The sequence below is a fragment of the Oncorhynchus tshawytscha genome, linkage group LG31 (assembly GCF_018296145.1).
Source record: "Oncorhynchus tshawytscha isolate Ot180627B linkage group LG31, Otsh_v2.0, whole genome shotgun sequence".
NCBI lineage: Eukaryota > Metazoa > Chordata > Actinopteri > Salmoniformes > Salmonidae > Oncorhynchus > Oncorhynchus tshawytscha.
The window spans coordinates 14,625,698-14,650,200 of record NC_056459.1 but is presented as its reverse complement, the minus strand read 5'-3'; the positions used below and the strand labels follow the sequence as shown (position 1 = coordinate 14,650,200).

The window sequence follows — 24,503 nt, the reverse complement described above, 5'->3', positions numbered from 1 at the left end:
TTAAGATTTCCGTTTTTTGGTCGAAGAAGTTGGTAAATTGAGTTGGCTATTTTCAATTGATGCATTTCAAGTGAATGTATTTTATTTAGCCAAGTTAGTCATTGATAAGTAGTGCTGAGCGATAAACCGAAATGTCGCTTATTTTATGGCTTTTTAAATAAGTAATTGACAGATGTCTGTCAAATGATTTGAATACAATTTTGGTCTTTTTTTCCCCCCGTGAGTTCAATGCGCACATTACATATTCTACGTAGTTTAGAGTATAAAACTTGGTAATTAACTACAGTAACCATAGTGCCTTGCTCATCGTCTTGTCCGGTCTGTGTCATGGGGGATGTAGAGAACAGTTGTTGCTGTGTGAGGGATCTCTAACTGAAAACACATGATCAAAGTGATTCCTGATTGGTTTTCAGCGGTCATAAAAGCCTTATTTACTTTGACAAAAATCATTATTTTGTAGTTCTTCAGACGGTATAGGCAGCAGCTCTGTAGAGATGATTTGGGATAAATAATAGTCAAATAAAACAAATGTAATAATATACACAGCAGCCAAAATATTTGATGAAAGTCATGTGAATAAATGATGGTTAATAAGTGATCAGCAGTAATGAGAAGTCACTGGGTTTTTATTCATTGTTTTATTCTGTGTTACAGTATTCAACCCACATAATCAAAATTAAAAACTGACCTCAACAAGCCCTAATACAATAGTTCTTTAAAGGCAGCCTAGTGTTTAGGTTACAGTAAGTTCACTCAGAATTCTGCCCACTTGTCTTATACACTGCTCCAAAAAATAAAGGGAACACTAAAATAACACATCCTAGATCTGAATGAATGAAATATTCTTATTAAATACTTTTTTCTTTACATAGTTGAATGTGCTGACAACAAAATCACACACAAATGATCAATGGAAATCAAATTTATCAACCCATGGAGGTCTGGATTTGGAGTCACACTCAAAATTAAAGTTGAAAACCACACCACAGGCTGATCCACCTTTGATGTAATGTCCTTAAAACAAGTCAAAATGAGGCTCAGTAGTGTGTGTGGCCTCCACGTGCCTGTATGACCTCCCTACAATGCCTGGGCATGCTCCTGATGAGGTGGCGGATGGTCTCCTGAGGGATCTCCTCCCAGACCTGGACTAAAGCATCCGCCAACTCCTGGACAGTCTGTGGTGCAACGTTGCATTGGTGGATGGAGCGAGACATGATGTGAAGAGCACAGGGCGCCAGTGGCGAATTTGCCAATCTTGGTGTTCTTTGGCAAATGCCAAAAATCCTGCACGGTGTTGGGCTGCAAGCACAACCCCCGCCTGTGGACGTCGGGCCCTCATACCACCCTCATGGAGTCTGTTTCTGACCTTTTGAACAGACGCATGCACATTTGTGACCTGCTGGAGTTCATTTTGCAGGGCTCTGGCAGTGCTCCTCCTGCTCCTCTTTGCACAAAGGCGGAGGTAGCGGTCCTGCTGCTGGGTTGTTGCCCTCCTACGGCCTCCTCCACGTCTCCTGATGTACTGGCCTGTCTCCTGGTAGCGCCTCCATGCTCTGGACACTACGCTGACAGACACAGCAAACCGTCTTGCCACAGCTCGCAATGATGTGCCATCCTGGATGAGCTGCACTACCTGAGCCACTTGTGTGGGTTGTAGACTCCGTCTCATGCTACCACTAGAGTGAAAGCACCGCCAGCATTCAAAAGTGACCAAAACATCAGCCAGGAAGCATAGGAACTGAAAAGTGGTCTGTGGTCACCACCTGCAGAACCACTCCTTTTTTAAAAATATATATTTTTTTATTTGACCTTTATTTAACTAGGCAAGTCAGTTAAGAACAAATTCTTATTTTCAATGACGGCCTAGGAACAGTGGGTTAACTGCCTGTTTGGGGGCAGAACGACAGATTTGTACCTTGTCAGCTCTGGGATTTGAACTTGCAACCTTTTGGTTACTAGCCCAACACTCTAACCACTAGGCTACCCTGTCGCCCCTTTATTTGGGGTGTCTTGATAATTGCCTATAATTTCCACCTGTTGTCTATTCCATTTGCACAACAGCATGTGAAATGTATTGTCAATCAGTGTTGCTTCCTAAGTGGACAGTTTGATTTCACAGAAGTGTGATTGACTTGGAGTTACATTGTGTTTAAGTGTTCCCTTTATTTTTTTGAGCAGTGTATATACACTTTTTCTCCCTGTTTTCTATCTTCTCCGTATCCATCTACCCCTATTTCTGGCTTGGCAGGGCCGTTAGTAGAACCAGGAGAGATGGAGGACCGTCTGTACCGTTTGTCTGTGTGTAGATAGATAGATGAATGTCTGGCTACTCACAGAGGTGATAAGTGCTGTGTCTACTAGCGCCAATTCACACCTTGTTCATGGCTGTGGAGATAAAATCTTTCTCTCTGCCTCCTTCGCTCCTTCTCCATCTCCCATCCCCTGACAAACGATCTGACCTTAATGGCCACATGTACTCTTAAATCTCCACCCAGCATGGCCACCCCTCGGAGCCTGGTTCCTCTCTAGGTTTTCTTACTGGGTTCCTGTCTTTCTAGGGAGTTTTTCCTAGCCACTGTGCTCCTGCATCTTCATTACTTGCTGTTTGGGGTTTTAGGCTGGGTTTCTGTACAGCACTTTGTGACATCAGCTGATGTAAAAAGGGCTTTATAAATACATTTGATTGATTGGTTCTCCCCTGCTACAGATCAGTGAAGCTGCTGGATCTGCCCGTCAGCCTGCGTCCCCACAAGCAGAAAGGCCTTCTGGAAAACAACATGTCCTCCAAGAGTCCCTTCATCTACTCTCCCATCATCATGCACACCAGAGGAGAGGAGCGCACCAAGAAGATAGGTGGGCACACACACACACACACACACACACACACACACACACACCCTTCTGAAGTTGCCATGTCAAAGTAAAACAGTTTTAGGCCTACTAATATTTGCATTGTAAAACATCTATAAATAACCGTGATGAAATTAATTCATCCTTTATACACGCTTGGCTAATGCCATAATTAAACCAGGAGCTCGAGCTCCTGAATGTTATAATTTTTGGGGGGATCTGAAAACCCTCCAGTTTTAGCAGACTTTCTCATGATTGTGACGGATGACTTCTCAGGATGAGTTCTACTCTGGCTTCTCACAGAATCCAAGGAGTGTGAACTCTTTCTCTCCCTCTCTCTGTACAGTGCCAAATCAGATGGACTCAACACAATGGCTGCTGTTAGAATTGTTATCGAGTTTTTCAGTTATGACTGAAAGCCATTCCATCTTTGTCCGTTCACTGTTTGTTCATTGTAGTCTCCCTTTGAGTGTCGTGGTCCTGTCTTAGTGTGATGCCGTCTGCACTCAGATACTGTACTTTGAGTGTAGTTGTCCTGTCTTAGTGTGAACTGCGCTCCAGATACGTGGTCCTGTCTTAGTGTGATGCCGTCTGCACTCAGATACTGTACTGTCTTAGTGTGATGCCGTCTGCACTCAGATACTGTACTTGAGTGTAGTTGTACTGTACTTTGAGTGAAGCCGTCTGCGCAGATACAGATACTGTACTTTCTGTACTTACAGCTTGTTTTTCATCACACAGGCTATATTGAACAGTGAATCATTACACACACACACACACACACACACACACACACACACACACACACACACACACACACACACACACACACACACACACACACACACACACACACACACACACACACACACACACACACACAGGCATCTGTGTGAATAAAACATCAGGGACACTGAGTTGTAGGATAGCGTCATCACCTCCCACGCCTGATTTATCAGTATAATATCACCGCTTCCAGACTAACAAGATTGACAGTCACGTCTTCACCGGAAAATAAACAAACAAGTCAAGAGGGGAAAAAATAACAACAAATACATTTAAATATCTATTCAATAGATAAAGTGCTTTCTGTGTTATCTATAATTCATTGGTTTAATTTTGTTGTAGTTTCCTGCCTGCCTGCTCCTGTCAGGCTTTCTCTCTCTCTCTGTGTGTCTCTCTTTCTGTGTGTCTCTCTCTGTATCTCTGTCTTTTCTCTCTCTGTGTGTCTCTCTCTCTCTCTCTCTCTCTCTCTCTGTGTCTCTCTCTCTCTCTCTCTCTCTCTCTCTCTGTCTCTCTCTCTCTCTCTGTGTCTCTCTCTCTCTCTCTCTCTCTCTGTGTCTCTCTCTCTCTCTCTCTGTGTGTCTCTCTCTCTCTGTGTCTCTCTCTCTCTCTCTGTCTCTCTCTCTCTCTCTCTCTCTCTGTCTATCTCTCTCTCTCTGTATCTCTCTGTCTATCTTTCTCTCTGTGTCTCTCTCTGTAATTAAATTAAATTAAATTGACTTTATTGACATGGCAAATTCATTATTACTTACATTGTCAAAGTATACATATCGAAAAAAAAAAATATATATTTATATATAGATAAATTGTGGGACCAACAGCAATAATAATAGTAGTAGTGGACATGGGATTATCATTAACAACAACTACAACAACAATATTGATCAGAACAACAATACATTAAAGCAGTGGTAGTAGACCAGTGTCAACATGACTGAGAAGACACATGACGTAGTATGAAAGACAAAACAAAACAAGATGGGAAATATTATCGACATTACTTTGCACTTTTCACTGGCTGTCCCTCAGGTTGTGGCAGGAGGACACATATTTGGCTGCCAAAACTGCACATTTTGGCTTTTCACCCAATAAATATTTGATTTTATAGTTTCCAATTTTTTGTATTGAATTATAATTTTGGGAAAGAAATATTCTCTTAGGTCTGAGTATTTGTCACAGTGTAATAGGAAATGCAGCTCTGTCTCTACCTCTCCCCTGGAGCAGAGTGAGCACAGCCTGTCCTCTCTGGGCAGCCAGGTTTGTCTGTGACGACCGGTCTCTATAGCCAGACTGTGCTCACTGAGTCTGTACCTAGTCAATGTTTTCCTCAGTTTTCTATCAGTCACAGTGGTCAGATAGTCTGCCACGATGTACTGTCTGTTTAGAGCCAAATAGCATTGAAGTTTACTTAGATTTTTTGTGGTGTTTTTCCAATAGGTGATATATTTTTCTTTTTGTTTTGTGATGATGGTTGGGCCAGATTTTCTGAGTACTGTCCTGAGGCTCTATGGGGTTGGTTTGGGTTGGTGAACTGAGCCTCAGAACCAGCTGGCTGAGGGGACTCTTCTCTTGTTTCATCTCTTGACATTGTAGAGCTGTGTGATGGAATGTTTTGGGGTCACTTGTTTTTAGATGGTTGTAAAATTTGATGGCTCTTTTTTCTATTCGAATGAGGAGGGGGTATTGGCCCAATTCTGCTCTACATGCGTTATTTGGAGTTTTTCTTTGCACTTGCAATACAGTCTTGCAAAACTCTGCATGCAGTATTTCAATTGGATGTTTGTCCCATTTGGTAAATTAATTATTAGAGATTGGACCCCATACTTCACTGCCATATGGAGAAATTGGTTCTATAACTGATTGAAACATTTTGAGCCAGATTCTAATTGGAATTTCAATTTGGATGTTCCTTTTAATGGCTTAGAATGCTCTTCTTGCTTTGTCTCTCAGCTCATTCACAGCCATATGAAAGCTACCTGTGTTGTATTTAGTCCTAGATATGTGTAGTTGTTTGTGTGTTCTAATAGAACTGTGTCCAAATATAATTTATATTTCCATCCTTATTTCCTGACCTTTTTTGGAATATCATTATATTTGTTTTTTTTAGGTTAACGGTCAGAGCCCAGGTCTGACAGAACCTGTGAAGATGATCTAGATCTAGGTGCAGCACCAGGTCATCTGCGCACAGCAGACACTTGATTTCAGTGTTGTGTAGGGTGAGACCTGGTGCTGCCAATTCTTCTATTGTTTTTGCCAATTCATTAATGTAGATGTTAAATAGTGTTGGACTTATTGGGCAGCCCTGTTTCACTCCCCGTCCCTGAGAGAAGAAGTCTGTTTGCTTGTTGTTAATTCATTAATGTAGATGTTAAATAGTGTTGGACTTATTGGGCAGCCCTGTTTCACTCCCCGTCCCTGAGAGAAGAAGTCTGTTTGCTTGTTGCCAATTCATTAATGTAGATGTTAAATAGTATTGGACTTATTGGGCAGCCCTGTTTCACTCCCCGTCCCTGAGAGAAGAAGTCTGTTTGCTTGTTGCCAATTTTAACCGCACATTTGTTTTTAGTGTACATTGTATTAAATCAATCATATGTTTTCCCTCCAATACCACTTTCTATTAGTTTATAAAAAAGACCTTTGTGCCAAATTGAATCAAATGCTTTCTTGAAATCTACAAAACACGAGTAGATTTTGCCTTTGTTTGAATTTGTGGTCTGTATATTTGATCATTTCATTTAAAATACCATCAGCACCACAGGCCTTTTTGGGTTGGAGAGTGCATAGTTTTTCCAATAATTCTTCTTCTGTAATTGGGGTATCCACAGTATTCTGATAGTCTTTGACTGCTGATTCAAGGATTTGTAATTTTTCTTGTATATCCTTTTGTTCTGGGCTCTTTGTTATATTCCTGTAGATGTTTGCAAAGTGATTTCTCCACATATCCCCATTTTGGATAGCCAATTCCTCATGATGAGGTTTGTTTAATTTATTCCAATTCTCCCAGAAGTGGTTTGATTCTATGGATTCCTCAAATCCACCCAGCTGATTTCTAATGTGCTGTTCCTTTTTTGTTCTTAGGGTGTGTTTGTATTGCTTCAGTGTTTCCCCATATTGAAGGCGTATAGTTTTGTTGTCTGGTTCTCTGTGTTTTTGATTAGATATATTTCTCAATGACTTTCTTAGATTTTTTCTATCATTATCAAATCATTTTTCATTATCTGTTATTTCTGGTTTGTTGTTATGCTTCTTTAAATTAGCCAAGGAGGCTAACTTGTCAAATATAAAGTTTATGTTCCAAACAGCCACATTTACACCTTCATTGCTGTAGGAGAATGTTAAGGCTAAAAAGTTGTCCAGGAGAGATTGTATTTTTTGGCTACTAATTGCTTTTTGGTAGATGTCTGTACTGTTTGCACTCCATCTATAGGCCTGTTTTGTACCATGTCATTTATTGGACCGTGATGCGTCATGGTTGGGTTCTGCTCTTCTCAGATACACTGTGATTTTACTGTGGTCTGAGAGAGGTGTTAGTGGGCTGACTGTGAAGGCTCTGAGAGACTCTGGGTTTAGGTCGGTGAGGAAGTAGTCTACAGTGCTGCTGCCAAGGGATGAGCTGTAGGTGTACCTACCAAAAGAGTCCCCTCTCAGCCTACCATTGACTATGTACAGACCCAGTGTTCCACAGAGCTGTAGGTGTACCTACCGAAAGAGTCAATGGTAGGCTGAGAGGGGGCTATGTACAGACCCAGTGTTCCACAGAGCTTCACGAGCTGTACTCCGTTTTTATTTTTCACTTTGTCATAGTTGTTTCTGTGGGGGTATGTGGGGAGGGAAAGGTTGTTGCTTCCTGGTAGGTGTTTATCCCCATGACTGTTAATCGTGTCTTGTTCTTCTGCTGTTCTAGCATTCAGGTCTCCACAGACCAGTACGTTGCCTTGGGCCTAAAAGTGACTAATTTCCCCCTCTAGAATGGAGAAACTCTCTTCATTGAAGTAGGGTGACTCTGAGGGGGGAATGTATGTGGCACAGAGGAAGACAGTTTTATCTGTCAAGACAGCCTCCTTGTTGATTTTTAACCATATAAATATTTCTCCTGTTTTGATCAATTCGATTGAATGAATTAGTTCAGATTTATACCATAGTAGCATTCCCCCTGAGTCTCTGCCCTGTTTGATTCCTTTTAATTTAGTGGATGGTATGATTATCTCCCTATAACCTAGTGGACAGCCAGTGGAAACATCACCTCTGCACCATGTTTCCTGTAGTACTGTTACGGTTTTCTTCTGGTGAAAGAGAGGCGGATCAAAACGCAGCGCGGTTATCTTTATACATCTTTAATAAAATATGAAAAATAAACAATATACAAAACAAGAAACGTGAAAAAACCGAAACAGCCCTATCTGGTGCAACAAACACAAAGACAGGAAACAATCACCCACAAGAGACCTAAAGAATATGGCTGCCTAAATATGGTTCCCAATCAGAGACAACGATAACCACCTGCCTCTGATTGAGAACCACTCCAGGCAACCATAGACTTACCTAGAATACTTAACTAAACACAATCCCATAAACTACAAAACCCCTAGACAAAACAAACCACATAAATCACCCATGTCACACCCTGGCCTAACCAAAATAATAAAGAGAACACAGAATACTAAGACCACAATATCAATATCATCAATTTCTTTCAGGAAGTCTGGGTTTCTGCTCTTTAGTCCAAAAGTAGAGGACTTCAATCCTTGTAAATTCCAACATGTAATGTAAAAATATTTGTTTTTTTCTCTCTTTACCTTCAAAATGAGACAAACACTCAATCCAACAAGAACTATTAAAATAGGATTTTTCAATTAAAGTAAACTCTTATTATGCAAATGTGATTTGTTTATAATTTAAGATAGAATTTGTGTCATGCCACTTGGGTGGGTGTAGTGTGAGGATGGTGGAGTTCTTGTGCTCATCTTACCATGACCCTCGGCCTATCACATGTGAGCATAGTAGACTCAGCATTTGTTTAATGTCACTCATTTGGTTGGTGGGGCTGGGCCAGTTGCTCCTCTCACAGTCTATGCGTAGATCTGCCTGCTGGGCTGTGGCCCCTCCAACTGTCGGTCTGCGGTGGGGGGCAGGGGATGGGAGGCCTCGTCTGGGTGGCTCTAAAGCTGGGCTGGGGTGGTCTGTGCTGCGCTGGCTGTGGTAGGCATTGAGGTTGGTGGTGCTGTGGTCGTGGTTGGGAGTTCCAGGGTGCTGGTGCAGGATGTTGTCTCTGTGATCTTGGGGGGGTGGATGTGGGTGTTGGTGGGTGTTGGAGCTGGGGTGTGGCTGGTCTATGCCAGTGCCGCTGTCAGTGGGAGGCTGTTTTGTGGGTTGGGGAGGAGGTGTGCAGTAGGCAGGGCTGGGGAAGCCTGGCTGGTTGAGCTGGGCTCCTCTGCTGTGTGAGGACAGGGCTGGGGAAGCCTGGCTGGTTGAGCTGGGCTCCTCTGCTGTGTGAGGACAGGGCTGGGGAAGCCTGGCTGGTTGAGCTGGGCTCCTCTGCTGTGTGAGGACAGGGCTGGGGAAGCCTGGCTGGTTGAGCTGGGCTCCTCTGCTGTGTGAGGACAGGGCTGGGGAAGCCTGGCTGGTTGAGCTGGGCTCCTCTGCTGTGTGAGGACAGGGCTGGGGAAGCCTGGCTGGTTGAGCTGGGCTCCTCTGCTGTGTGAGGACAGGGCTGGGGAAGCCTGGCTGGTTGATTAAAAACTAACAGTAAACATTACACATACAGAAATATCAAAACAATAAAGACATTACAAATGTCATATTATACATGTATATATACAGTGTTGTAACGATGTACAAATGGTTAAAGAACACAAGGGGAAATAAATAAGCATAAATATGAGTTGTATTTACAATGGTGTTTGTTCTTCACTGGTTGCCCTTTTCTCGTGGCAACAGGTCACAAATCTTGCTGCTGTGATGGCACACTGTGGAATTTCCCCCAGTAGATATGGGAGTTTATCAAAATTGGATTTGTTTTCGAATTCTTTGTGGATCTGTGTAATCTGAGGGAAATATGTCTCTCTAATATGGTCATACATTGGACAGGAGGTTAGGAAGTGCAGTTCAGTTTCCACCTCATTTTGTGGGCAGTGTGCACACAGCCTGTCTTCTCTTGAGAGCCATGTCTGCCTACGGCGGCCTTTCTCAATAGCAAGGCTGTGCTCACTAAGTCTGTACATAATCAAAGCTTTCCTTAAGTTTATGTCACTCACAGTGGTCAGGTATTCTGCCACTGTGTATTCTCTGTGTAGGGCCAAATAGCATTCTAGTTTGCTCTGTTATTTTGTTAATTCTTTCCAATGTGTCAAGTAATTATCTTTTTGTTTTCTCATGATTTGGTTGGGTCTAATTGTGCTGTTGTCCTGGGGTGGGGGTCTGTTTGTGTTTGTGAACAGAGCCCCAGGACCAGCTTGCTTAGGGGACTCTTCTCTAGGTTCATCTCTCTGTAGGTGATGGCTTTGTTATGGAAGGTTTGGGAATCGCTTCCTTTTAGGTGGTTGTAGAATTTAACAGCTCTTTTCTGGATTTTGATAATTAGTGGGTATCGGCCTAATTCTGCTCTGCATGCATTATTTGGTGTTCTACGTTGTACACGGAGGATATTTTTGCAGAATTCTGTATGTAGAGTCTCAATTTGGTGTTTGTCCCATTTTGTGAAGTCTTGGTTGGTGAGCGGACCCAAGACCTCACAACCGTAAAGGGCAATGGGCTCTATGACTGATTCAAGTATTTTTAGCCAGATCCTAGTTGGTATGTTGAAATGTATGTTCCTTTTGATGGCATAGAATGCCCTTCTTGCCTTGTCTCTCAGATCATTCACAGCTTTGTGGAAGTTACCTGTGGCGCTGATGTTTAGTCCAAGGTATGTATAGTTTTTTGTGTGCTCTAGGGCAACAGTGTCTAGATGGAATTTGTATTTGTGGTCCTGGTAACTGGACCTTTTTTGGAACACCATTATTTTGGTCTTACTGAGATTTACTGTCAGGGTCCAGGTCTGACTAAATCTGTGCAGATGATCTAGGTGCTGCTGTAGGCCCTCCTTGGTTGGTGACAGAAGCACCAGATCATCAGCAAACAGTAGACATTTGACTTCGGATTCTAGTAGGGTGAGGCCGGGTGCTGCAGACTTTTCTAGTGCCCTCGCCAATTCGTTGATATATATATGTCTCTCTCTGTCTCTGTCTCTGTCTCTGTCTCTCTCTGTCTCTCTCTGTCTCTCTCTGTCTCTCTCTGTCTCTCTCTGTCTCTGTCTCTCTCTCTGTCTCTCTCTCTGTATCTCTCTCTGTATCTCTCTCTGTCTCTCTCTGCGTCGTGTGTTTAATTGTGCCCACTCTCCTCTCAGACCACCTTTGTAAACGACTGGTATCATCTTAACAGGAAACTGAAAGAAGGATTGTTCACTCAGGGCCAAAGGAACGCAACACATCCCAAGGCTAAAATATGAGCCAGTCCCCCTACTCCTAACCTGACAGGAAATCTTTGGGGATGAGAAACGACAGCTCTTTGCATCCTGTCACCGATACAGCCGTGTTCAGCGTGTTATGTGATCTCCAACATGTTACCATGGAACACATGCAACACTTGGCTGAATATTCTAGCAGCAACGTCAGAAGCTCTGTAGAGGTCTATGTCATGTAGTGTGAGACGTGGTGTTTGGTTAGTTGTGTAGGGATGGGTATGAGACAGAAAAGTCTTTCATTTTGCGAGGGACAGATACAAGTTGTTGTCAAAATGTCATTCTTAAGCTCATTAAATCCAGAGAGTGGAGTACAAGTAGAGCTTGATGGATTGGTTCATAAATATCCTCTGTACGTTGTTGTTGAGTCGGGCACATACCTTTCTCTCTCTCGCGCTCTGTCTGTCATTTTGTCTGTCTGTCTGTCTGTCTGTCTGTCTGTCTGTCTGTCTGTCTGTCTGTCTGTCTGTCTGTCTGTCTGTCTGTCTGTGTCTCTGTGTCTCTGTGTCTCTGTGTCTCTCAATTCAATTCAATTCAAGGGGCTTTATTGGCATGGGAAATGTGTTAACATTGCCAAAGCAAGTGAGGTAGATAATATACAAAAGTAAAATAAACAATAAAAATGAACAGTAAACATTACACATACAGAAGTTTCAAATGTTGTAACAATGTACAAATGGTTAAAATACACAAGGGAAAATAATTCAGCATAAATATGGGTTGTATTTACAATGGTGTTTGTTCTTCACTGGTTGCCCTTTTCTTGTGGCAACAGGTCACAAATCTTGCTGCTGTGATGGCACACTGTGGAATTTCACCCAGTAGATATGGGAGTTTATCAAAATTGGATTTGTTTTCGAATTCTTTGTGGATCTGTGTAATCTGAGGGAAATATGTATCTCTAATATGGTCATACGTTGGACAGGAGGTTAGGAAGTGCAGCTCAGTTTCCACCTCATTTTGTGGGCAGTGTGCACATAGCATGTCTTCTCTTGAGAGCCATGTCTGCCTACGGCGGCCTCTCTCAATAGCAAGGCTATGCTCACTGAGTCTGTACATAGTCAAAGCTTTCCTTAAGTTTAGGTCAGTCACAGTGGTCAGGTATTCTGCCACTGTGTACTCTCTGTTTAGGGCCAAATAGCATTCTAGTTTGCTCTGTTTTTTTGTTAATTCTTTCCAATGTGTCAAGTCATTATCTTTTTGTTTTCTCATGATTTGGTTGGGTCTAATTGTGCTGTTGTCCTGGGGCTCTGTGGGGTGTGTTTGTGAACAGAGCCCTAGGACCAGCTTGCTTAGGGACTCTTCTCCAGGTTCATCTCTCTGTAGGTGATGGCTTTGTTATGGAAGGTTTGGGAATCGCTTCCTTTTAGGTGGTTGTAGAATTTAACGGATCTTTTCTGGATTTTGATAATTAGTGGGTATCGGCCTAATTCTGCTCTGCATGCATGCATTATTTGGTGTTCTACGTTGTACATGGAGGATATTTTTGCAGAATTCTGCATGCAGAGTGTCAATTTGGTGTTTGTCCCATTTTGTGAAGTCTTGGTTGGTGAGAGGACCCCAGACCTCACAACCATAAAGGGCAATGGGCTCTATGACTGATTCAAGTAATTTTAGCCAGATCCTAGTTGGTATGTTGAAATGTATGTTCCTTTTGATTGCATAGAATGCCCTTCTTGCCTTGTCTCTCAGATCGTTCACAGCTTTGTGGAAGTTACCTGTGGCGCTGATGTTTAGGCCAAGGTATGTATAGTTTTTTGTGTGCTCTAGGGCAACAGTGTCTAGATGGAATTTGTATTTGTGGTCCTGGTGACTGGACCTTTTTTGGAACACCATTATTTTGGTCTTACTGAAATTTACTGTCAGGGCCCAGGTCTGACAGAATCTGTGCAGAAGATCTAGGTGCTGCTGTAGGCCCTCCTTGGTTGGTGACAGAAGCACCAGATCATCAGCAAACAGTAGACATTTGACTTCGGATTCTAGTAGGGTGAGGCCGGGTGCTGCAGACTTTTCTAGTGCCCTCGCCAATTCGTTTATATATATGTTGAAGAGGGTGGGGCTTAAGCTATATCCCTGTCTCACCCCACGACCCTGTGTGAAGAAATGTGTTTTTTGCCAATTTTAACCGCACACTTGTTATTTGTGTACATGGATTTTATAATGTCGCCTGTCTCTGTCTCTCTCAGTGAGTCTGAAGGCCTGTTCCTCCACGCTGGGATGGGTATTATTTCTGTGGCAACAGTTTTTAATAAGGAACACTGAACCGATCAAAACCGCCCTGTGATTATTATTATAGTATAGTCTGCTGACACAACATGGGTTTTGTTTTCTTTCTATCAAGTCAATTCCTATTTCAGTTTTGCTTAGTTGCAGAAAAGGCAACGACGGTAACTTTAGTTTGATGCAGCTGTCTCAATTAGCTTTGGTCTCATCAGTCTCCCTGGACATCATGACTTTCTCTAAACTGTCATTCATCTCAGAGCCCAGAACCAAATCAAGTGGAGCTGGGAGACGGACATTAACATTTACGTGAAACACTCTGTCACCAGAGATTCAACGGACGTAAATATGTTAGAACTGCCAGGGGCAAGACATTTATTTAGGAAATCCCCAGTGTTTTTATTTAACATGCCCTGTCTACAGGGATATTACATTGGAGCAAAACAACACATGCATATATTTTTAAAAGGAGGTTTAGAAAACGTGAAAAGGCATCCTGGTGGGCAGAGTGAACACAGGTCATGCAGCCACTTCATATCTTTTATACAGCTCAGAGTTGTCCCTAAAACAGGGCTAATTTACTATGAATTAATGTGGTGCTTGGTGCTCAGTGGAATGTGGTGCCTGGTACTCTGGAATGCGGTGCCTGGTGCTCAGTGGAATGTGGTGCCTGGTGCTCAGTGGAATGTGGTGCCTGGTGCTCAGTGGAATGTGGTGCCTGGTGCTCTGGAATGCGGTGCCTGGTGCTCAGTGGAATGTGGTGCTTGGTGCTCAGTGGAATGTGGTGCCTGGTCTCTTTCATTTTCTCTCTCTCTCTTTCTCTTCTCTCTCTTTCTCTTCTCTCTTCTCTCTCTCTCTTTCTCTCTCTCTCTCTCTCCTTTCTCTCTCTGTCTCTCTCCTTTCTCTTCCCTCTCTCTCTTTCTCTTCTCTCTTCTCTCTCTCTCCTTTCTCTCTCTCTCTCTCCTTTCTCTCTCTGTCTCTCTCGCTCACATTTTTCTGCTGGGGAATCGGTTCTAAACAGTCTGCAGTATGCTGTGTGTGTTTATTTCCGAGCTGTGCTCTCCCCATTGTCATGTAAATGTGATGTTCTATTAAGCAGATTGATGCTGAGCCATAAAACAGGGGATTCCTATAATGGAGATTGCGGTGAAAGGTGACAGAGATAGAGCGGTGTTTGTCAGACCATGAGACATCCAGAAAATTGGTCTTCTCACAAAATCGTCTGAGCGGTTTGAGACTCTCACGAACACGATGGGGTTCTCTGTTTTGTTCTACGACCCCCACAAGCATCTTGGGACTCGTCTGAAGTCGGTACTGCCCATCTGCCAACGTCTGTATGTAGCTTGCGAACAGTTTGGGCTACACACTGATATGACCCCTCTGACCCCTCGGTTGTTATGCTCTAGGACGCCCACAGGCCTCACAAGACTTGTCTGAAGGTCCCCCGGTACCAATCGAAAAAATGTATGGACGTATATGGAAACTAACAAATGTTTCCTGGTCTTTCGTGTAACTCTCAGCTATAGGATTGACACTTCATAACAAACTTCCTTTAGAATATTTTTGGGGTGCAATATCTGATGTGAATCTGTTATTCAATGCGTCTGTATGGGCTAATAGCAGTAAGGCCAAATTTAAAATGTTGAGTCAAATATATATTTTTATTCTCCAAGGGGTCTTAATAATGCCTCTGTCTGTTTCAGCAGTATATATGCATACAGAGTGTGTGTTTGGTTTTACCATATTTGTGGGGACTAGAAGTTTTCACAAGGAAAATTTGGACAACTGGGGACCTTTCGACTGTCCCCACAAGGATAGTAAAAACAAACGTGTATGTATCTACTTGGTGTGTATGCATGTGAGAAACAATGAAAGCTTACTAGCTAGATAGTAAATGTCATTTATTGAATTGTGTATTCTATTTTCTCCCAGTGTTATAGTGCTGCTAGTGTAGGGGTCTATGTGTTTGAACATGCTCAAAGCTAGACAACCTAGTCCTCTTTGTTTCTATATAAACATCAGTGTGTGTGTTGTTTCTATTGTTTATGTTGTTATATTTCATTAGACAGACAGAGAGGGCAAGGCCAAGGGGGGTGAGACCCAGAGAGAGAGAGAGGGACAGAAAGGGAGAGACAGAGAGGGCAAGGCCAAGGGGGGTGAGACCCAGAGAGAGAGAGAGGGACAGAAAGGAGAGACAGAGAGGGCAAGGCCAAGGGGGTGAGACCCAGAGAGAGAGAGAGGGACAGAAAGGGAGAGACAGAGAGGGCAAGGCCAAGGGGGTGAGACCCAGAGAGAGAGGGACAGAAAGGGAGAGACAGAGAGGGCAAGGCCAAGGGGGTGAGACCCAGAGAGAGAGGGACAGAAAGGGGGACAGACAGAGAGGGCAAGGCCAAGGGGGTGAGACCCAGAGAGAGAGAGAGGGACAGAAAGGGAGAGACAGAGAGGGCAAGGCCAAGGGGGGTGAGACCCAGAGAGAGAGAGAGGGACAGAAAGGGAGAGACAGAGAGGGCATGGCCAAGGGGGCGAGACCCAGAGAGAGAGAGAGGGACAGAAGGGGAGACAGAGGGGCAAGGCCAAGGGCAGCGAGACCCAGAGAGAGAGAGGGACAGAAAGGGAGGACAGACAAGGGCAAGGCCAAGGGGGAGAGAGACAGAGAGGGCAAGGCCATGGCCAAGGGGGTGAGACCCAGAGAGAGAGAGAGGGACAGAAAGGGAGAGACAGAGAGGGCAAGGCCAAGGGGGTGAGACCCAGAGAGAGAGAGGGACAGAAAGGGAGAGACAGAGAGGGCAAGGCCAAGGGGGTGAGACCCAGAGAGAGAGAGAGGGACAGAAAGGGAGAGACAGAGAGGGCATGGCCAAGGGGGCGAGACCCAGAGAGAGAGAGAGGACAGAAAGGGAGAGACAGAGAGGGCAAGGCCAAGGGCAGCGAGACCCAGAGAGAGAGGGACAGAAAGGGAGAGACAGACAGAGAGGGCAAGGCCAAGGGGGCGAGACCCAGAGAGAGAGAGGGACAGAAAGGGAGAGACAGAGAGGGCATGGCCAAGGGGCGAGACCAGAGAGAGAGAGGGACAGAAAGGGAGAGACAGAGAGGGCAAGGCCAAGGGGGAGAGACCCAGAGAGAGAGAGGGACAGAAAGGGAGAGACAGAGGGCAAGGCCAAGGGAGGTGAGACCCAAGAGAGAGGGACAGAAAGGGAGAGACAGAGAGGGCATGGCCAAGGGGGCGAGACCAGAGAGAGAGAGAGGGAGGGACAGAAAGGAGAGACAGAGAGAGGGACAAGGCCAAGAGGGGGGTGAGACCCAGAGAGAGAGAGGGACAGAAAGGGAGAGAGAGAGAGGGCAAGGCCAAGGGGGCAAGAAGAGAGAGAGAGGACAGAAAGGGATAGACAGAGAGGGCAAGGCCAGGGGGGCGAGACCCAGGTGAGAGGGGAGATGGGTAGTAACAACTGGCTGTTGGTAGTTGGAACATTTAGGAAGCAGCGGAATAAAGGGGCTTCAACTTCAAAAGCTGTTGATTTGTATGTGTGGGTATCTGGGGGAGGGGAGGAGGCCAGGGATGGGTGGGATCTCCTCTGTCTCAGGCGCGCAATGAGTCTCAAACATGAACTGTTTTTTATCACTTGAAACAGACCACTCCCAACTCTGCCAGGGCTTGTTCTCACAGCACAGCAGCACATATAGTGAACTCTAAAACCATCTCAAAACAACCACTCCTCATGAATGTGTTATGAATGGATTAGAAGTCCTTAAGAGGTGCCCTTCAAATGAAGAGTTACCTTAATTACTTATAGTTTTATTCCTCTGTTAGTTTAGGTAATTTTTCTTATGTCACTACTGGAATCCGATGCTGCATTCTGTTGTATGAAATGGACTCTGTTGACACGGAGAGAAACCATATAAAGCCTGCTATCCTTAGGCAACAGATAGACCTATGTGATGAGGCAGTGTGGTCGTGCTCCTCCTCACATTCGATCACTAAAGCTCTCTCTGCTCCAGGATACTGTGTGATGAGGCAGTGTGGTCGTGCTCCTCCTCACATTCGATCACTAAAGCTCTCTCTGCTCCAGGATACTGTGTGATGAGGCAATGTGGTCGTTCTCCTCCTCACATTCGATCACTAAGGCTCTCTCTGCTCCAGGATACTGTGTGATGAGGCAGTGTGATCGTGCTCCTCCTCACATTCGATCACTAAGGCTCTCTCTGCTCCAGGATACTGTGTGATGAGGCAGTGTGGTCGTGCTCCTCCTCACATTCGATCACTAAAGCTCTCTCTGCTCCAGGATACTGTGTGATGAGGCAGTGTGTCGTGCTCCTCCTCACATTCGATCACTAAAGCTTTCTCTGCTCCAGGATACTGTGTGATGAGGCAGTGTGGTCGTGCTCCTCCTCACATTCGATCACTAAAGCTCTCTCTGCTCCAGGATACTGTGTGATGAGGCAATGTGGTCGTTCTCCTCCTCACATTCGATCACTAAAGCTCTCTCTGCTCCAGGATACTGTGTGATGAGGCAGTGTGATCGTGCTCCTCCTCACATTCGATCACTAAGGCTCTCTCTGCTCCAGGATACTGTGTGATGAGGCAGTGACAGCAGCAGATCAGGGTTTTAATACTTCAGCTGGATTTGATTATGCGTGCCTGCCTCAATGAACCAATAGAACAGTTGCAAAAGTGCAAACCCTGCCAGGCAGGCTAAAGCAAACACTCAAAAGTATTAAAACAAATATTCCAAGTAGTATTTGAACCCTGGTTTGCCTACTACTAAAACGTTCGATTTCCAAACGACGCCAACAGGCTAACTCTACTGGTAAAACTTTAATCCAGAGACTACTCCTTAAGGTTTGTCGAAACCTTGAGAGTAATGATGAATCGGCCTACATCAGCGTTGATAGTGGGTCCTCTGGCTGTGTGTCTGTATGTTGATGCTGTCTGTTTGATTAATGGATGAATGGATTGGCTGCTCAGGCGTCCATAACAGGCTGCTGGTAGTCAGAGACAGTACACCCATAATAGGCTGCTGGTAGTCAGATACAGTACACCCATAACAGGCTGCTGGTAGTCAGAGACAGTACACCCATAACAGGCTGCTGGTAGTCAGAGACAGTACACCCATAACAGGCTGCTGGTAGTCAGAGACAGTACACCCATAACAGGCTGCTGGTAGTCAGATACAGTACACCCATAACAGGCTGCTGGTAGTCAGAGACAGTACACCCATAACAGGCTGCTGGTAGTCAGAGACAGTACACCCATAACAGGCTGCTGGTAGTCAGATACAGTACACAAATCAAATCAAAATCAAATCAAATTTTATTTGTCACATACACATGGTTAGCAGATGTTAATGCGAGTGTAGCGAAATGCTTGTGCTTCTAGTTCCGACAATGCAGTAATAACCAACAAGTAATCTAACTAACAATTCCAAAACTACTGTCTTATACACAGTGTAAGGGGATAAAGAATATGTACATAAGGATATATGAATGAGTGATGGTACAGAGCAGCATAGGCAAGATACAGTAGCTGATATCGAGTACAGTATATACATATGAGATGAGGATGTAAACAAAGTGGCATAGTTAAAGTGGCTAGTGATACATGTATTACATAAGGATGCAGTCGATGATATAGAGTACAGTACATACGTATGCATATGAGATGAATAATGTAGGGTATGTAACATTATATAAGGTAGCATTGTTTAAAGTGGCTAGTGATATATTTACATCATTTCCCATCAATTACCATTATTAAAGTGGCTGGAGTTGAGTCAGTGTCAGTGTGTTGGCAGCAGCCACTCAATGTTAGTGGTGGCTGTTTAACAGTCTGATGGCCTTGAGATAGAAGCTGTTTTTCAGTCTCTCGGTCCCAGCTTTGATGCATCTGTACTGACCTCACCTTCTGGATGACAGCGGGGTGAACAGGCAGTGGCTCGGGTGGTTGATGTCCTTGATGATCTTTATGGCCTTCCTGTAGCATCGGGTGGTGTAGGTGTCCTGGAGGGCAGGTAGTTTGCCCCCGGTGATGCGTTGTGCAGACCTCACTACCCTCTGGAGAGCCTTACGGTTGAGGGCGGAGCACTTGCCGTACCAGGCGGTGATACAGCCCGCCAGGATGCTCTCGATTGTGCATCTGTAGAAGTTTGTGAGTGCTTTTGGTGACAAGCCGAATTTCTTCAGCCTCCTGAGGTTGAAGAGGCGCTGCTGCGCCTTCTTCACGATGCTGTCTGTGTGATGGGACCAATTCAGTTTGTCTGTGATGTGTATGCCGAGGAACTTAAAACTTGCTACCCTCTCCACTACTGTTCCATCGATGTGGATAGGGGGGTGTTCCCTCTGCTGTTTCCTGAAGTCCACAATCATCTCCTTAGTTTTGTTGATGTTGAGTGTGAGGTTGTTTTCCTGACACCACACTCCGAGGGCCCTCACCTCCTCCCTGTAGGCCGTCTCGTCGTTGTTGGTAATCAAGCCTACCACTGTTGTGTCGTCCGCAAACTTGATGATTGAGTTGGAGGCGTGCGTGGCCACGCAGTCGTGGGTGAACAGGGAGTACAGGAGAGGGCTCACAACGCACCCTTGTGGGGCCCCTGTGTTGAGGATCAGCGGGGAGGAGATGTTGTTGCCTACCCTCACCACCTGGGGGCGGCCCATCAGGAAGTCCAGTACCCAGTTGCACAGGGCGGGGTCGAGACCCAGGGTCTCGAGCTTGATGACGAGCTTGGAGGGTACTATGGTGTTGAATGCCGAGCTGTAGTCGATGAACAGCATTCTCACATAGGTATTCCTCTTGTCCAGATGGGTTAGGGCAGTGTGGTTGAGATTGCATCGTCTGTGGACCTATTTGGGCGGTAAGCAAATTGGAGTGGGTCTAGGGTGTCAGGTAGGGTGGAGGTGATATGGTCCTTGACTAGTCTCTCAAAGCACTTCATGATGACGGATGTGAGTGCTACGGGGCGGTAGTCGTTTAGCTCAGTTACCTTAGCTTTCTTGGGAACAGGAACAATGGTGGCCCTCTTGAAGCATGTGGGAACAGCAGACTGGTATAGGGATTGATTGAATATGTCCGTAAACACACCGGCCAGCTGGTCTGCGCATGCTCTGAGGGCGCGGCTGGGGATGCCGTCTGGGCCTGCAGCCTTGCGAGGGTTAACACGTTTAAATGTCTTACTCACCTCGGCTGCAGTGAAGGAGAGACCGCATGTTTTCATTGCAGGCCGTGTCAGTGGCACTGTATTGTCCTCAAAGCGGGCAAAAAGTTATTTAGTCTGCCTGGGAGCAAGACATCCTGGCCCATGACTGGGCTGGATTTCTTCCTGTAGTCCGTGATTGACTGTAGACCCTGCCACATGCCTCTTGTGTCTGAGCCGTTGAATTGAGATTCTACTTTGTCTCTGTACTGACGCTTAGCTTGTTTAATAGCCTTGCGGAGGGAATAGCTGCACTGTTTGTATTCAGTCATGTCACCAGACACCTTGCCCTGATTAAAAGCAGTGGTTCGAGCTTTCAGTTTCACACGAATGCTGCCATCAATCCAAGGTTTCTGGTTAGGGAATGTTTTAATCGTTGCTATGGGAACGACATCTTCAACGCACGTTCTAATGAACTCGCACACCGAATCAGCGTATTCGTCAATGTTGTTGTCTGACGCAATACGAAACATCTCCCAGTCCACGTGATGGAAGCAGTCTTGGAGTGTGGAGTCAGCTTGGTCAGACCAGCGTTGAACAGACCTCAGCATGGGAGCTTCTTGTTTTAGTTTCTGTCTGTAGGCAGGGATCAACAAAATGGAGTCGTGGTCAGCTTTTCCGAAAGGGGGGCGGGGCGGGGCCTTATATGCGTCGCGGAAGTTAGAGTAACAATGATCCAAGGTCTTTCCACCCCTGGTTGCGCAATCGATATGCTGATAAAATTTAGGGAGTCTTGTTTTCAGATTAGCCTTGTTAAAATCCCCAGCTACAATGAATGCAGCCTCCGGATAAATCGTTTCCAGTTTGCAGAGAGTTAAATAAAGTTCGTTCAGAGCCATCGATGTGTCTGCTTGGGGGGGGATATATACGGCTGTGATTATAATCGAAGAGAATTGTCTTGGTAGATAATGCGGTCTACATTTGATTGTGAGGAATTCTAAATCAGGTGAACAGAAGGATTTGAGTTCCTGTATGTTTCTTTCATCACACCATGTCACGTTAGTCATAAGGCATACGCCCCCGCCCCTCTTCTTACCAGAAAGATGTTTGTTTCTGTCGGCGCGATGCGTGGAGAAACCCGTTGGCTGCACCGCCTCGGATAGCGTCACTCCAGTGAGCCATGTTTCCGTGAAGCATAGAACGTTACAGTCTCTGATGTCCCTCTGGAATGCTACCCTTGCTCGGATTTCATCAACCTTGTTGTCAAGAGACTGGACATTGGCAAGAAGAATGCTAGGGAGTGGTGCACGGTGTGCCCGTCTCCGGAGTCTGACCAGAAGACCGCCTCGTTTCCCTCCTATTTCGGAGTAGTTTTTTTGGGTCGCTGCATGTAATCCACTCCGTTGTCCTGGTTGAAAGGCAGAACACAGGATCCGCGTCGCGAAAAACATATTCTTGATCGTACTGATGGTGAGTTGACGCTGATCTTATATTCAGTAGTTCTTCTCGACTGTATGTAATGAAACCTAAGATGACCTGGGGTACTAATGTAAGAAATAACACGTAAAAAAACTAAAAACTGCATAGTTTCCTAGGAACGCGAAGCGAGGCGGCCATCTCTGTCGGCGCCGGAAGTTTTGTGCTAACAGGCTGCTGGTAGTCAGAGACAGTACACCCATAACAGGCTGCTGGTAGTCAGAGACAGTACACCCATAACAGGCTGCTGGTTGTCAGAGACAGTACACCCATAACAGGCTGCTGGTAGTCAGATACAGTACACCCATAACAGGCTGCTGGTAGTCAGATACAGTACACCCATAACAGGCTGCTGGTTGTCAGATACAGTACACCCATAACAGGCTGCTGGTAGTCAGATACAGTACACCCATAACAGGCTGCTGGTAGTCAGATACAGTACACCCATAACAGGCTGCTGGTTGTCAGATACAGTACACCCATAACAGGCTGCTGGTAGTCAGATACAGTACACCCATAACAGGCTGCTGGTAGTCAGATACAGTACACCCATAACAGGCTGCTGGTTGTCAGATACAGTACACCCATAACAGGCTGCTGGTAGTCAGATACAGTACACCCATAACAGGCAATGATAGATACAGCATTACATCCATAGTGCCAGATTCACCCACTGTGATACATCACTGTATGAACGTGGGGATAAGGAGGTGAATCGACTGTGGAAATGTATTTTGTGTGTGAGGGCTGTTAAGACTCTGTCAGAATGCAAGCAACTGTTAGTGTTTGTTTGCCCCCCTGCTAATGCACTGTGCCTCTTCTCTCAGCACGACCCAGCAATAACATATATAGTTCCGTGTGTGTGTGTGTGTGTGTGTGTGTGAGTGTGTGCGGATGAATGGATTTATGGATCCATCATCTCTGACTACCTAACACAACCGGCTAACAGTTTACACACCGATTCATCAGTGCTTTGTAAATCAATACGATAGTAGTAGTTTTCCTACCTTGCTTTTCAACTAAGGTGTACACATAGACGAGCAAACTGAGAGAGATGAGTGTTCAGTCTTTCCTTCTGCCTCTTCTTCCTGAATTGAAATGGCATTGACCCCAACCCTGGCCTCATCATACCCAGCCAGCTTGTTACAGTACTGAAGCTTTGATGGTGTGAATGACAAGCAATAAAAGCTTATTAGAGTGAGTTATTTCCGGACATGTTTGATATTAAAGAGACAGTACAGAATCCATTTTGTGCAGTTATTCCCTCCGTGTGAGTGTCCCAACGTTGCAGGGACTGTCACACGAAGGGAATAACTTCAAGGGAGGAAAAGCACTTGAATATTCATTTACAAAGCGCTGATGAATCAGTGTGTTAACTGTTAGCCGGTTGTGTGTAGGACTGTAGCAGAGCAATGAGAGGATGGATCCATATATATATATATATATATACACACACACTGTATAAATGGTGGTATAGTTTGTTCTAATACATCATTCAGTATCCTACTCTATTTCACACACATGTTTTATGCTCCATTGCACAGGCGAGCCGGGCAACATCTGCAGTGCCTGTTTTGTTCTGTTCTCTCCAACAGGGTCCTCTTTGGCAATGACAAGGAGCAGAATGTTCACTAACGAGACTGGTACTAAGGCTAGCAACACTCCACCACATGTTTCATATTCACCCTGAGGTTCTGAAGTGGTGGACCTTTCTGCTGTCTCTTTAATCTGGAATGGATGAATGGCCAGGAGCCTCGCGGTACGGAGGGAGGCTTGGGGCGTCTCCCACCAGGTCCCCATATTGAGGAAGTGCAATGTGAAGGGAATAAGGTGCCGCTTGGAAGCAACTGAGATGGTTGCAGCTCAGCTTTCCTCAGCTCTTTCAGAGGCGTATTTCACATGTAATTGGCTCTATGAGGAGGATACCTGAGAGGCAAACCTGGGGTTGTGAGAGGCTCAGTTGACCATTTATATTATAGAGATACCCTTTCCTTGCACTCCTTCCTGCTTCAGACTAAAGTTTTAATTTCCCAAGGTGCACGCCGGTAGTTGACTTTACTCTCCGTAAACCCACCTAGTCCTGGGCTCAGAATATGGAGATGTGTGTGTTGCTCGGGGCTTAGGCTCAGCCAGGTCCTCTTGTGTGATAGTTGAATGCGTTTAGAGATTGGACTGTCAAAACGGAGATGGAAGACTGTAGTGTGTTTGGTAACAGAGCTGTTTCCCCACCTGTTTCATTGTAATCTCCACCTCAGAGTCCCTCCTCCACTGTGCTACTCTGTCTCCCCTGTCAAGCTAGTGCCTGATCTGCTGGATCGGGACCATCTTGTATCTCATTATCGGGTCTTTCAAGGAACTTTCTAATAGCACAATCCTGTGCAATGGTAATGAGAACCACAGGGGGTCTTGAGAAGGACTGGCTAGAGACTAAAATGGTTATTGTAAGGAATAGAAAGAGATGTAAAAACCAGAAGAGTGCATAGAATACAATTAATCACATAGCGCATGAGTGTTTCCCCTATATTCATTTAGCAGCGGTGGTCCGCTGCTGCTAA

The 24,503-nt window shown here is 45.1% G+C and overlaps 1 protein-coding gene across 3 annotated transcripts in view; it reads left to right on the top strand.

The window, feature by feature from the left end:
- Positions 1 to 24,503, top strand: part of LOC112229318 (trafficking protein particle complex subunit 9-like) — a 319,826-nt gene that overhangs the window by 47,598 nt on the left and 247,725 nt on the right. For all 3 annotated transcript variants that reach the window (XR_006080512.1, XM_042310185.1, XM_042310184.1), the window contains one exon: positions 2,708 to 2,853. Coding sequence is in view for 2 of the 3 variants with exons in the window: in XM_042310185.1 (XP_042166119.1) it covers positions 2,708 to 2,853 (146 nt within the window). In the remaining variant the exon portion in view is untranslated. The remainder of the gene's footprint in view (positions 1 to 2,707; positions 2,854 to 24,503) is intronic.